This window comes from Quercus suber, unplaced genomic scaffold, assembly GCF_002906115.3.
Source record: "Quercus suber isolate HL8 unplaced genomic scaffold, Cork oak 2.0 scaffold_552, whole genome shotgun sequence".
Taxonomy (NCBI): Eukaryota; Viridiplantae; Streptophyta; class Magnoliopsida; order Fagales; family Fagaceae; genus Quercus; species Quercus suber.
Window position 1 is genome coordinate 186,053 of NW_027070000.1, and position 13,423 is coordinate 199,475.

Sequence of the window (13,423 nt, forward strand, 5' to 3'; positions counted from 1 at the left end):
GCTTTGCACCATCCACCGGGCTTAACCCACTGCGGCACTAGCCTAACATAGTTTTTTTTTTTTTCCTTTTATAATGTCTTGTTCTGGGTGTTGCTTGTAAGTTGTAAGAGACAATGGCCAATCAACAGTCAACACAAATACACAATTACATATATACACTTACACAAAAGCTAAAAAAGCCAATTTAGCCCAGAGAGAACTAGAGGAGAGCCTAAGTCTAAGTCAGAGCAGAGAAAAAGAGAGATTATCAAAGACAAAAAAAAAATAGTCAAGAGGTCCAAGTCTAAGTCAATACACTGCATTATCAAAAAAATAGTCACAAGCCATACAATGAGATAGAGAAACAGGGAGAGAGAACGCCGCTCTCAGTCAGCGAAAATTATATCTTTTACCCGCATTTATGCCGGGTCTCTCACGCACAGGCGGGTCTCTCACGCACTGTGGGACCCGCTCTCAGTCAGCGAAAAGTAGATCTTTTACCCGCATATATGCCGGGTACATCATATACTAGCTCGTCAGCCACAGGTTTTGCAGCAAAGATGAGATAGAGAAAAAGAGAGAAGAACTGAAATACCTTGGTGTTGCCTGAGGTTCTTATTTCCCGATATCGCCGTCGCCGTCGCCGTCGCCGTTCTCGCAATCTCCGATTTGGATAAGGGAATCTCCGACGCTGCCGTCGACTGCTCTGGGTGTGGCCGTTGGCTGAGTTGCTTCTGTTGAGGACCTGTGGTTCTTATATCCTTTGGGTTAGGAATTTTTTTGGTTTAAAATTTGATTGGGTATTTAGTTAATTTTTTGTTGATTTAAAAATATGCTTGAGTAGTGCGTGAGGTCCGTATTGATCTTGGGTTTTTTTTTTTTCTTGAGTTCTTTCAGGTCTTGCTATGGTTGTAAATTTTTTTTTTTTTCATATTTTAGTTCATAATTTTGGACTTTGTCTTTTTTCTTGAAAGGCCCAATATATCGTGGACCAAATTATAGATCAAAGTATAATTTTATTGGACATTAAAAAAAAAAAGATTTTACTAATGTGGGCGGCATACAATAGTAGACCAATTTATAAAAAAAATTTATCGGAACAACTTTTTCAATTCCTAATAAAACTTTTCTAAAAATAAATTTGTTAGCCTAAAAAACTAAGGATGGTCACCAATTTGTTTAAATTTTAAATTATTATATATAAAACAAAAAAAATTTCCAGGTTCGGGTGGTCCTGTGACCACCCTGGCCTCAACGTGCCACCGCCCCTGGACGGCCAAGATCAGTATTATATTAAGTTACATGTGAAAAAAAATGAAGGCAGACAAGCAAGCAATTGAAATTTCAGAGTATATATAGTACAGCCGGCTAAATTTTATAATTTACATCTATAAGCTACTTGATTCAAATTCCAAAGTTTCTTGGATATATATGTCTGTCTCTCCCGAGTCCAGACTCAGAAGACTATGCTTTTGAAGTTAAAGTCAATCATTCCAAGCTAGTAATTAACTTGGATTATATTTTTAAACACTCAACATGATGACATAAACAATTAGACATCAAATATTGAATAAAACATCCTAGTCTAAGCTTATAAGTATGGGAATGGAATTTTGACAACTTAGAAAAGTACAAAAGTAAATGCCAATGATCACCATAGTATTTCAAAGATGCTTGGTCCAGGCTCAAAAAAAAAAAAAAAAAAAAAAAAAAAAAAAAATTAACTATATATATATATATATATTCTTCTCTTATACATTAATGAGCACGAAATGTTTAACTAAACTTTGGATAGAGAATGCTCTCTTTGCTAGCATATATATATACATACCATGTTTACAGTCATACACGAACTACAAAACCATCAACCCAAGTTAATTAAGAACGATGCTATGATAGTTACTAGCTAGCAACATTTGAATCTGTTGACCTCTTTCCTGTCTTTCTCAACTTTGATTTTTCCGTGTCATATAATTCCATTTTGGACTCCCATGTCCCACCCTCTCCCAATTAATGCCGGCCTGTTAGTCTCTTCCTAGCTTGTCTCTCTATCTCTTAGGCTTCAAGATTTGACATTTATTACTCTCACTGCTAACTTATTAAGGAACTTTAGCGCACAGAGAAAGAATTATAACATCATGGAGGATGCTAGGAGGCTTGAAGAAGGGTTTGGCCATGCACCACTTGAGAAGAAAGATCATAATAAGGCTTATTTCAGTGAAAAACTAGATGGAACTGATAGGGGGGATTGCATCGAGAATGAGAAAGACGATAGAAGGGCAGTGCTCAATCAGCCAACTGAACGAAACGTGGAAGAACAACCACTGGTTAAGCCAAAGAGCAAGAGGGTCGCAACCTTGGACGCATTCAGAGGCCTTACCATAGTGGTTAGAATACACACATATATATACACACACATAACATAGGACAATAAGTTCCACAACTTTTTTAACAACTGTTAACATGATCTGTTATGATTCATTTCTAATAAAAGTGGTAGTAATGCACCAATCCCATGATCATGTTAACGGTTAGTAAAAAAGTAGTGTAACAATACTTATTGGACTACCAACTGGGTTGGTGGTCTAGTGGTAAAGAATTACGGCCAACACAACTTCAGTTGTGAGTTTGAGTCTCTATTATGTTTTAGCAAACTCATTGGTACTCCTTATAGCCCTTATTTTGCATACACAGCAGGGATTGAGTTTGGAAATGGTTAGGGTGCTACTATGGTAACATCCATATAGAGACGTTACACCAGTTGTGCCCCCTGACCCGTTTTTATTTCCCAAAAAAAAAAAAAACTTATTGGACTAGATAATATTGTAACTTGCACCAAGATATTGTAACTTGCTAGTTTGTTGTAGCATTGATAAAAAGTTATAATTACTCAACCACATCTTTACCTTTGTTATAAATTGAAATATAATAACCATGCAAAACAGCTCACAAGGTGATTTTTATTTTTTAGGCACCATGGAAAAGTAAAGGTTTTGTTGTACTTTCTCTAACCAATATTTGGGATGTGTGTAGTTGATGATATTAGTAGATGATGCTGGGGGAGCCTATGCCCGTATTGATCACTCACCATGGAATGGTTGCACTTTGGCAGACTTTGTGATGCCCTTTTTTCTCTTCATCGTAGGTGTCGCTATCACCCTTGCTCTCAAGGTACTACTTTTCCATGTCTCTGTTCTTTTTTATTTGTTATTTTTATCTTTTTGGTTCTTGGTCTGATCCATTTTGCTTCAACTTGATAGTATTACTAATATCAAAAAATTTGTGCTGCATATAGGAGTTTCAAAAGAAAAAGTTGCCCCAGAAGGCTTAAAATGATCAAATTTTTAGTGCAGGATGTTAATTTAAATAACCTTTGTTAATTCAAATTTTTTTAATATTTTAGTGAATGCCACTCTGCCATAAAGAAGATCGTTTACTTCGGTACATATAATATTTTACTTATAATCTTGATCTTGATATGCAGAAAGTACCAAATATCAAGCATGCAATTAAGAAGATCGTTATTAGGACATTGAAGCTTCTTTTTTGGGGAATTATTTTGCAAGGTAACTTATAATGCCATTCAACATTCTTCCATTAAAGACCAATAAAAAAAAGTAATAAGCTAGTAAGACTATACTGTATTACAATTGCGTGAATTCTTTGTGGCTGTACCGTTTTATTGTATATAGGAGGATACTCTCACGCACCTAATGAGCTGGTTTATGGAGTTGACATAAAGCACCAAATCCGATGGTGTGGCATCCTCCAGGTCCTTCCTTGAGTCCTTGCCTTCTCTATATGCTCCAAACACAATAGCATACAAAATACAAACCTAATGTTTATGAATAAAGAGTGATACAATGCATGTATGGTGCTTTGAATCCTAATCACATGAAATATAAAATAACATTGAAAATGTCTTGTGCGGCTAATTACTATTTTCCTGTGTTTGCTGGCAGAGAATAGCTCTGGTATACTTTGTTGTAGCCTTAATAGAGACCCTGACAACCAAGCTCAGACCAACTGTCCTGGACTCTGGACACATCTCCATTTTTACTGCATATCGATGGCAATGGTAAGAGACAAGGTCTATTAAACAAAACCGTTCATGTCCTATTGAAGGCTCTAAATTCCAATTTCAGTCTAAGCTGCAGCTTTTTGTCTTATTTTTGCCAAGTAATCTAATCTGTAGCTGGCTTAAATCCAAATACCAGGTTTATTGCAAAAATTTTCTTTGACCAGACCTTGCTAACAGTTTTAATTATTGTTACATCCATGATCTAGGATTGGAGGGTTCGTTGCCTTCCTCATTTACATTATCACAACATATGCACTATACATTCCAGATTGGAGTTTCGTGTTACAAAACCCTGATGGAACAGCAAAGAGATACACAGTAGGTGGCAGATTCATATATAATTTACTGCATTGAGTTATTCAGTTGTTGTTGCTCTTAAAATTTTCTCTTTAAAGAAACTGACAAATTTTGGCCTGATTGGAGGTACAATGTGGGATGAGAGGACACTTAGGACCTGCGTGTAATGCTGTTGGATATGTGGATCGACAAGTCTGGGGCATTGAACATCTCTATTCACAGCCTGTTTGGATACGCCTGAAGGTTAGTACTTACTACGAACTAAGTAGGAAGAATTTACTTAAAAACTGGCTTAATTGCATGCATTTGTTCTTTGTTGTTCCTATCAATCTTTCTTGCAAAACTTGTAGGCTTGCACATTTAGTTCTCCATATCAGGGTCCATTACGTGAAGATGCTCCAACTTGGTGCCAAGCTCCATTTGAACCTGAAGGCTTGTTAAGGTTGGTTAATTTATCATCACAAAATTAATACAGTAAGTCTAGTAAGACAAAATTTTTCTCAATCTTTTTCAAAAGTGGAAGACGTGGCATGTTGTGGTTGGTACTAAAATGTGATATAAGTGATGAATTTTTGTAAAAGTGATATTACTCCAATCACAATTTATCATGTCAACAGTGGAAAAAAAATCGTGAAAATTATTGTACCTCTAACATTACTAAAATGAAAAACTATTATTTCAGCTAGACATGCATGGAAAATCACTACATTGATTGGTTTCTATTTTCCCCTAGTTCAATTTCAGCTATCCTCTCTGGGACCATTGGCATCCATTATGGGCACGTTTTGATTCATTTTAAGGTTATTAAACTTTAAACTTACACATAACTGTACTCTTAAGTTAAATTTGAAGTTCATGAAGGTGGACTTTTATGCAGAGTCACTCTGAAAGGCTTAAGCAATGGGTCTCAATGGGATTCGGCTTGCTAATCATAGCCATCATTCTTCATTTTACAAATGGTGAGCTTTCTTCACCAGTTCACCTTGTGCCTTATTTTTAAGATATGCATGCGACTCAAAATATCGAATCTTAGTATAAAGCAAGATAAGTCTAGGACTCATTTTCCAATTTCCATTGGCTATGCAGCGATTCCTATCAACAAGCAACTCTACAGCATAAGCTACGTTTGTTTCACGGCAGGTGCTGCTGGTATTGTCTTCTCTGGGTTCTATATACTGGTAAAAATAATAGCTTAATCTTTCCTAGCAAAACTTAGTTATAATTCTTTAGGTGTTGTACCTTATGTTCTCCAATGGAATTTGCCGGCATGGTTGTATTGATTAATGCAGCAAAAATAATGTTAAATTTTTTAAGGACAATTAAATTTAATTATGTGGTTTATTGGCAATGAAGCTGCATGATTGAATTTAATTAAAGAATATAAGGTACTGTAACTAAGAAATTGTTACCATTTGTCTTTTTAACTTTCTGTGTTGTCCTTATTTTTTCATGAATGAACAGATTGATATATGGGGACTTCGAACACCATTTTTGTTCCTAGAATGGATAGGAATGAATGCAATGCTGGTGTTTGTGATGGCAGCTCAAGGTATCTTTGCAGCGTTTGTAAATGGATGGTATTATGAAAGTCAAGATAAAACACTAGTAAGTAATATTCAATCCCTATGGTTAAGTCATATTGAATCTGGTTCTTGTGACAATCCTAATTTCTTAGATTGTATTTTGACTTCATTGGGCATTCAAATTTGATAATAGGTGTATTGGATCCAGAAGCACGTTTTTAATGATGTTTGGCACTCTGAGAAGGTAGGGACACTCTTATATGTGATGTTTGCAGAAATCACATTTTGGAGTGTAGTTGCGGGTATCTTGCACAAATTGGGAATATACTGGAAGCTGTAACCAGCGAAAATTGCAACAAGAATAATGAGGACCAACAATTTGATATACATGCAACATTCCGATGTAGTTTGTACCTTTGTTGTTGTTTTTTTTTTAATGAGTTTGTACCTTAGTTATTCATGGGTTCTATTACTTTTTTTTGTTGGCTATATTGAATGTGAAAATGCTATCAGATTGTTTAACTTTCAGTATTGCTTTAAAAATCCCTGGCTAACTATGTTCAGTGATGTTACATTTGGTCGCCAAAAAGATGCTCAAAATTTTGAAACTTTAGATTTTGTCACCAATAATCATCTATGTCTATATAATATCTAAAAATTGAAACTTAACATTTATTGTTACTAGACTCCAACGTAGCATTTTGATCCACTTTAGTCCATTCCAGTCCACTGTAGTCCACTTCGGTCAATTCGATCTATTTTACTCTATTCGGTCCATTTGATCCATCTTGGTATATTTGGTCCATTAGGTCTTCTTTGGTCCATTTTGGTCTATTTCAGTCTAATTCGGTCTATTTAGTCCGCTTGGGTCCATTAGTTCTATTTCAGTCCACTTCTAACATTTTTTGAAAAAACTTTCAACCACACATTACATTTTTTACAAAATATCTCACCTTATATAATAATTTAATGTAAAATGCGTTATATTTCTATAAAAAGCTTACAAAATTTTAAATACTTTCAAATAATAAATATAAATAGCTTAATTTTAAAAATCTAATCTATTGTATCAACTATAATTTGTTAGAAAATAATTACATCATTTTAAGAAGGATTTGAGGCTAACACCTATAAGTCTCATCTATTATTTTCATTTTTTACTTAACCAAAAAAACAAATCATCACTTTGTCCATATTGAGCGGGTCTGCTACTGGTAATTATAAATCATGCTCCACTCTGCTAAATATAACCGTATATAAACTAATACAAAAGGGTGGCTCTTTTTTATGGTTAATAGTCAATTATGCGCATAAGCTACATAAACAGGTATTGCCAATTGACAATAAATCCAGAGTTTAAAGGCTCTATTTCTGGTTATATCTGTAGACCTAACATCTGCTAACTTGAGTAGCAATATGGAATATTCAAATATGTATGAGGCACAGAGGCAGTACAATCATTGCAATCAGTACGATGATACAAGACTCCTTTGGTTAAGATTAGAAAATGAGAAATGACAATAAATGTAAAGAGACTAAATACAAGTATTACTACTGCCACAAACCTTCTTGACAAGATTTTTCACAATTTACTGATGACCATACAATATTATTTACTATTAACAACTTGTCACTTCAAAACACTTCATCAATTAAGAGAAAATTTGTGTGAACTTTATTAAACTTGACGAGCCGTTTAAACCGAACCAATGCGCAGCTAACGTGACATGATATTTCTACAAAGGGGTATCAAATCTTGTTCCAAATAAGATGCGAAAGAATAACCAAGATGGTGAGCACGTACATTCCCCTCTACTAGTATGACAGTCGCTTGGTGTGGAGACGTGGACGTGAGGAAGTGGCTAGAGAGATTAGGACATTAGGACAGTACAAAATAATTGATTCATACGTGTAAAGAAAAGAATATTTTTAAAAGGGATCGAGAATCATGGGACTCGGTCCAAGATACCGCTGTATTTGAAATTTTGAATAAATCCTACCCACAAAAGCCTTTTGGAGTTGGTGCGGAAATGTTAGATATCAAGCTCCTCAACATTGATTCCAAGAGCTGTCAATTTTGACATTTCAATAGAAAAAGAGGAGCAACTGCATGTGCAGGTGTTGAAATAGTAGCTGTTATGGGCAAGGTCCGAGGACAGATAGATATGGATGTAAAGTGGAAACTAGAAGTGAAACAGTAAAACTCCTAGGAAAGTACAAGTAGACAAAACCATTGTATAAACATATATTCAACATCAAAGTGAATGCTAATACTCTCAGCTATTCAAAAGGTCCACTAGAAGTTTCTGCATAAATGATTTAAATAGCAATATACAGAAGATGTAATTGATATCTAAAAACATGCAGGGCAACTCTTTTTACTTGCTCTATACCTCAATATAGACATAATATTTAACCTCCCTCCTTCCTTTGGCCACACCTAATATTGTTCAATCATAGAACCTGTATCTTTTTCTACAACCCCAAACAGTGTATGGCACAAAGTATTGTTGGACAGCAAGATGGATCCAAATTAATCCACAAATGAGCATTATCCGCACATGCTTCAACTTTCATTAGAACGTGAATGAAATAGCACCATATCTACTACCACTTTACAATAACATTATAGTATACAATGCTATGAGAACATTGTTCTCCTATCTTCTCAGTACCTTACCTTCTCATTTTTGTACACTAGAGACAGTATGACAAAAGCTGTAGAAGATATAATAATAGGGACAATTAAACTGTACAGGAAGCCCATGGCAATCTTAGAATGAATGGTATAATGCAACTGTTATCACTCCCAACCCATCAACCTCTTCCAAACCCCTCTCTCAATCTCGTTCCTAGGAACAGACAAGCCATCCCCTTCATCAAGCAAGACTCTGTAAACTTCCCATTCCCGATCTCCAATAATGTGCCTCCCAATTTCAGCCTGTAAAAACAATTTCATATTAAATTAGCCATTTGTTAAACACATTAAGGAAAAATAATATAAAAAAATAAATAAATCTAACCACATTTAACAAAACTATGTTTGTAAACAAGTATCAGAAAAATGAATAATAAATTCCTTTAGATCACACATCAACCGGATTACATGAGATGCAACCCAAAATTTTATTAATTGTAACCAGCAAATAAATTCCCAAAAGTGAGTTAAAGACCATTTCAGAGTTGAAACATCCTTAATGCCCTTGGGGCGTGAGGGAGACCTAAACATTTGTAAGCAGAGCCTATGTTGATTTGAATTATTATAGTAAGGAGGAGAGGAATTACCAAAAAGATGCAAGTATTAAGCATCTTGAGAGCAAGGGTGATGTCATAGAAAACAAGAGGTCGACCCTTGCCGGATAACTCCACTGGGTTTGCAACTAGCAGCTCTGTATCGGGACCTCGACTGACAACAGCTACTCTGAGAGGACGATATAGTTCCATCTGCAGACGAGATGCCAATGCATTTTGCTTGCTAGGGTCAACTATCTTCTTCCCATCTGCTTGCACAATGAACAAGTCGATCTCACACTTTCCTCTTTGTTTTGTAGAGAAGCGCCCATAAGAAATCTGCTTACGTGATAAGAGATAAGTATTACTATTACAGAACTGGCAATGGTAGTAGAGTACAAGAATGGTTTATAAATATTTAGTTTTACAGATTTGATCAGTTAAAAATTCCATCAACACTTGTTATGGAAGCATGCCAGCCAACCATTGCCAGCTATGAATTATAAAAAAAGAGGTATTCATCAACCAACATCTCAGCACAGAGAAGAATTCCGTCCAATTACCAGACCAGTGGTAAGGCAATATTATAGAGGTCGTCCTTAGAGGCCTAACCATCCAAGTTGGTGGGTGCTTCAAATAACTGATTCACAATTCAAATCTACCAAAGAAGAATGGTCAAAATTTATAAGCTATTATGGACTTCACATATTATATTTTTAATTTATTTACCTGAATATTGTAATCCTTTAGAGTTCTCATTATGTCATAAAGAAGACCTTTGTGATCATGGCAGATGATTTGGACAAGCGTGTGAGCAGGACTCAACGAGTTATCCATTGTGATGGAAACACTTTCAGAGGTTTTAATTCCACTGGGGAGTTCGTCAGGCATTTCCAAGCTAAACATGTCTTCTTTGATTGCAGATGGAAGAAATGAAGACGTCTGTGAACAAGCAGTAATTTCAGGAACAACCATTTCAATATCACAACTAATAACAACATCCCCCAGAACATCATTTAAGCGACCACTTGTGTCCTCCTGCCTCTTCTTTGTGTGTAAAAGCTCCCTGGTAAAGACACGAGATTGCAAAGTAAAATTACTTTTGGAACAAGATAAAAGAAGAAAAAGGAGAAATTGTCTTCTTCAAAGAAAAAATCTTTTATTTTTGTTTCAAAGTGGACTTGGAATATTCCTATCAAATCCTGTCATATCTGTTTACTAATTGCCCTAGCACTCATGCCAAGAGTACCATCAAAATTTTAGACTATGGAAGAAGATGTGCTTCTTTGGATAAATTTTGTTCTGCACCCGTTTCCCCCTCAGTCCACCAAAAAGCGACCCCCAAAAAATAAAAAAATAAAAAGGGAAAAGAAACTATAAATAACACTTTAAATTCCATTATTCTCAAAATCGGATTAAATGTCAAATCTTCATTTACCACAATTTGAATTCCATTATGATAGTAGCAAAACTATATAAGCATTCTGCCCTCACAACATGTACTTTGCAAGGAAACAGCCTGACAGGGGAGGATCCCAATCAAAGTAATAGTGCACTGCCCAATTCTGCAGGTGGTTAAATTATTTAAACTTTATGAGTCCGCCAGCATTTACCAAGTACCATTTTAAACTCCACTTAAATGAGATGATTATCAAACTGATACTTAGATATTATCACAATAATAGACGAGATTTGATTCATTTCAAAGTATCAAATAAATATCACTTAGTGACTTTAACAGTAAATTTGCAATAAAAGTTATATGGTAGAAGGCTAGAAATTACAAAATATGAATATCTCAGAAGAATATATCAAGAATATTTCTAACCTTGTGTCTGTGATGAAAAAGAGGTCCATCACTCTCCCATCTGGGGTGGTGGATACCTTCACTTTCTTTATAGTAAGCTCAAGCTCACAAAGAACCGCCGTCACATCTGTCCAAAAACAAACATAAACATCAAAATCAATTACAAAATAACAATGACACTTTTTCTGATTCCAAAACAGTAAACAAAGAATACAAAACTTGGAATCTCAAAAAAAAAAATAATAATAATAGGGCCAAATTGGCCAATTGCAAGTTCACTTTGCTTTTTTCTTATCTCAACAATGCTCGATAGAAGAAAATAATAAAGTCCGACTAAATAGAAACCACAAGATGACCCCTTTTATGAAAACGATAGCATCCAAGTCTCAAAAAATATCTTAAGTATGCATTGAATATCCTTGTAAATATAACAAGTAATTCACTGAGAAAAATTGTTAAAAGTATCAAATCAGTACCAGCTAGACATATTAACAAACATGCATATACCAAATCAAGTATTGAATTAATCACAAACTGCAGGCCACAAAAATCTTACCATGTAAAAGCCCTTTTCGATCATAACAACAGAACTTTAGAAGGAACACATCCGGAGGCCTTGGTGGCTGCAATTCAGAGCGGTAAAAGGAAATCCCAGAAGCTGAAGAACAAGAAGGACAAACCCCCACAAGCCTCTTCTTCAACAAACTCCACCTCGTTGTTGATTTTCCCACCACCCAGAACACTAAGTAGCACCACTTCCCATCCGTAGATACATCTTCACAGACACAATCAACAAATATATGGATCAAATTTTCAACTACTAATTACTTATTTCACAAAATTAAAGCAAAAGCTCAAACACCCACTTCCTGTTTCACACCCCAAAATAAAAATTAAAAAATATATCATTAAAAAAACTTTAAAAAAAAAAAATCAAAACTTTATAAAGTTTTCTCTTGAACCATCTAGTACTACGGTCTATGGGGTTCAAACAATGGGGAAAAAAAATAATTAGCAGTTTTTAACGTTTTCCTGTACTTTCTAAGCAACCAAACAGATCAAAAGCTAAAAAGACTATTTGGATGGTACCTCCTCTAACAATGCTCAAACCAAAGAAGAGAATGATGCGACACAGGTCACAGCCTAATCCGGTCTTGTCAGGGCAATTCACAGTAATCAAGCTAGCTTCCCCTTCTCTCTCTGCAGGCCTGATTATCACTACATCGTCGTGTAATATACCCATATCTTCTTCTTCTTCTTCTTCTTCTTGATGTTCAATCTCTGAATAGAACTGAACTATTTTCTTTCTTCTTCTTCTGCTTCTTTTTTTAGAGTAATAATAATATGCTACGCTCTCCTAGAGTAGTTGTTGTAACTTGTAATACTCTATTGTGTTCAACAGAGACGTAGTACAGTTTAAGACACATAAAAAGCAGAGCACAGAAATGTGTAATTAGGCTTCTCTCACTTTTATCGCTTCTGCTTCACTTGTTGTTGTTGTTGTTGTTGTTTCCTTTGTCTTTTTTATTTTTTGGTCCACTCGCTCGCTGGTTCTACACTTCTACTGTTTGATGATACATGTTTACGAGGATTGTTTAAGACTGTCTTAGATACATACGAGATTTTGGTGTGAAATGAAATCATGGGAAATTGAAATGATGGACCACTCGGGATATGCGGTCGCCATTGTGTGAGATTTTGCTTTTGACATATTTTGTTTTTTCTTTACTTTTTAGTGCCATTCTAATATTCGAGCGGTTGAGAATCAAATAGCTTACTACCGCAAAATTTTTTTTTTTTTGACACAAATCACCATCGTGACGAGCTCGGTAAAGTTGTAGATCTATATAGATCTTTTTTCTTTTTCTTTTTCTTTTTTTTTAACTCGTAACTCGTCAATTAACAATTTATGGTTAAATATCTAAAAGTTGTTGCCACTGAACTAATTGGTTGAGAATTCATGACACAGCTCATATCATTTTTCTTATTTTATAAACAAAAGTTGTGTGATTCCATAAACCATAATTAATGCATTAGATGAGGTGTCTTTTTCTTTTTCATGTTTTGAACGTGCTTACACCAACATTTGTAATTTATATTTTATAGTGACATTTAAAAAAAAAAAAAACTTAGTATATTACTAATAATTTTGAGAATTTTTTTTTTTTGAGATAAACACCGATCAGTTTTTAGTGTAAGTAATAATTGAACCTTAAATTTCTTATTCAACCATCAAAAAATTTACCAGTTGAGCTAACTGAAACTCACAATAATTTCGAGATTTTGCTTAAAGAAGGTTTTTGGTTTTTGTCAGAGTAGTTTTTTTGTTTTTATGAAATGTTAAACACGGTTTTAGAGTTTATTATAACATGAGTAGAAAATTTGATAGTTAGGGACCTTAAGATAGGGCAGCACCAAAAAATTATTAGATACTTCCAAAATATCATAAATGCGTAGTCCTACCTCTCACATGAATGATGGGTCTCATCATAAATTTAATTAGTG

The 13,423-nt window shown here is 34.8% G+C and overlaps 2 protein-coding genes across 6 annotated transcripts; one reads left to right on the plus strand and one right to left on the minus strand.

Moving 5' to 3' along the window:
- Positions 1-466: 466 nt before the first annotated feature.
- Positions 467-6,413, plus strand: LOC112037229 (uncharacterized). Of its 5 annotated transcripts, none has more exons than XM_065764338.1 (14): positions 467-746; positions 2,084-2,366; positions 3,013-3,150; positions 3,464-3,545; positions 3,672-3,751; positions 3,942-4,057; positions 4,267-4,378; positions 4,484-4,600; positions 4,708-4,799; positions 5,091-5,157; positions 5,235-5,316; positions 5,444-5,535; positions 5,819-5,962; positions 6,074-6,413. In XM_065764338.1, exons 2-14 carry the CDS (start codon positions 2,118-2,120, stop codon positions 6,218-6,220), a joined length of 1,518 nt encoding a protein of 505 aa, XP_065620410.1. In that variant the 5' UTR covers positions 467-746; positions 2,084-2,117; the 3' UTR covers positions 6,221-6,413. The 5 variants fall into 5 exon arrangements, with proteins under 5 accessions (XP_065620410.1, XP_065620409.1, XP_065620411.1 ...); XM_065764337.1 differs by having other exon boundaries at positions 2,093-2,366; XM_065764339.1 differs by having other exon boundaries at positions 2,100-2,366.
- A 2,000-nt stretch (positions 6,414-8,413) lies between these two features.
- On the minus strand, positions 8,414-12,475 carry LOC112037254 (ACT domain-containing protein ACR10). Its single transcript, XM_024070071.2, has 6 exons — positions 12,008-12,475; positions 11,475-11,693; positions 10,940-11,045; positions 9,841-10,177; positions 9,166-9,450; positions 8,414-8,821 (listed from the first exon to the last, which is right to left on the minus strand). The coding sequence occupies exons 1-6, from the start codon at positions 12,159-12,161 to the stop codon at positions 8,684-8,686; spliced, it is 1,239 nt and encodes a 412-aa protein (XP_023925839.1). The 5' UTR covers positions 12,162-12,475; the 3' UTR covers positions 8,414-8,683.
- Positions 12,476-13,423: the final 948 nt, after the last annotated feature.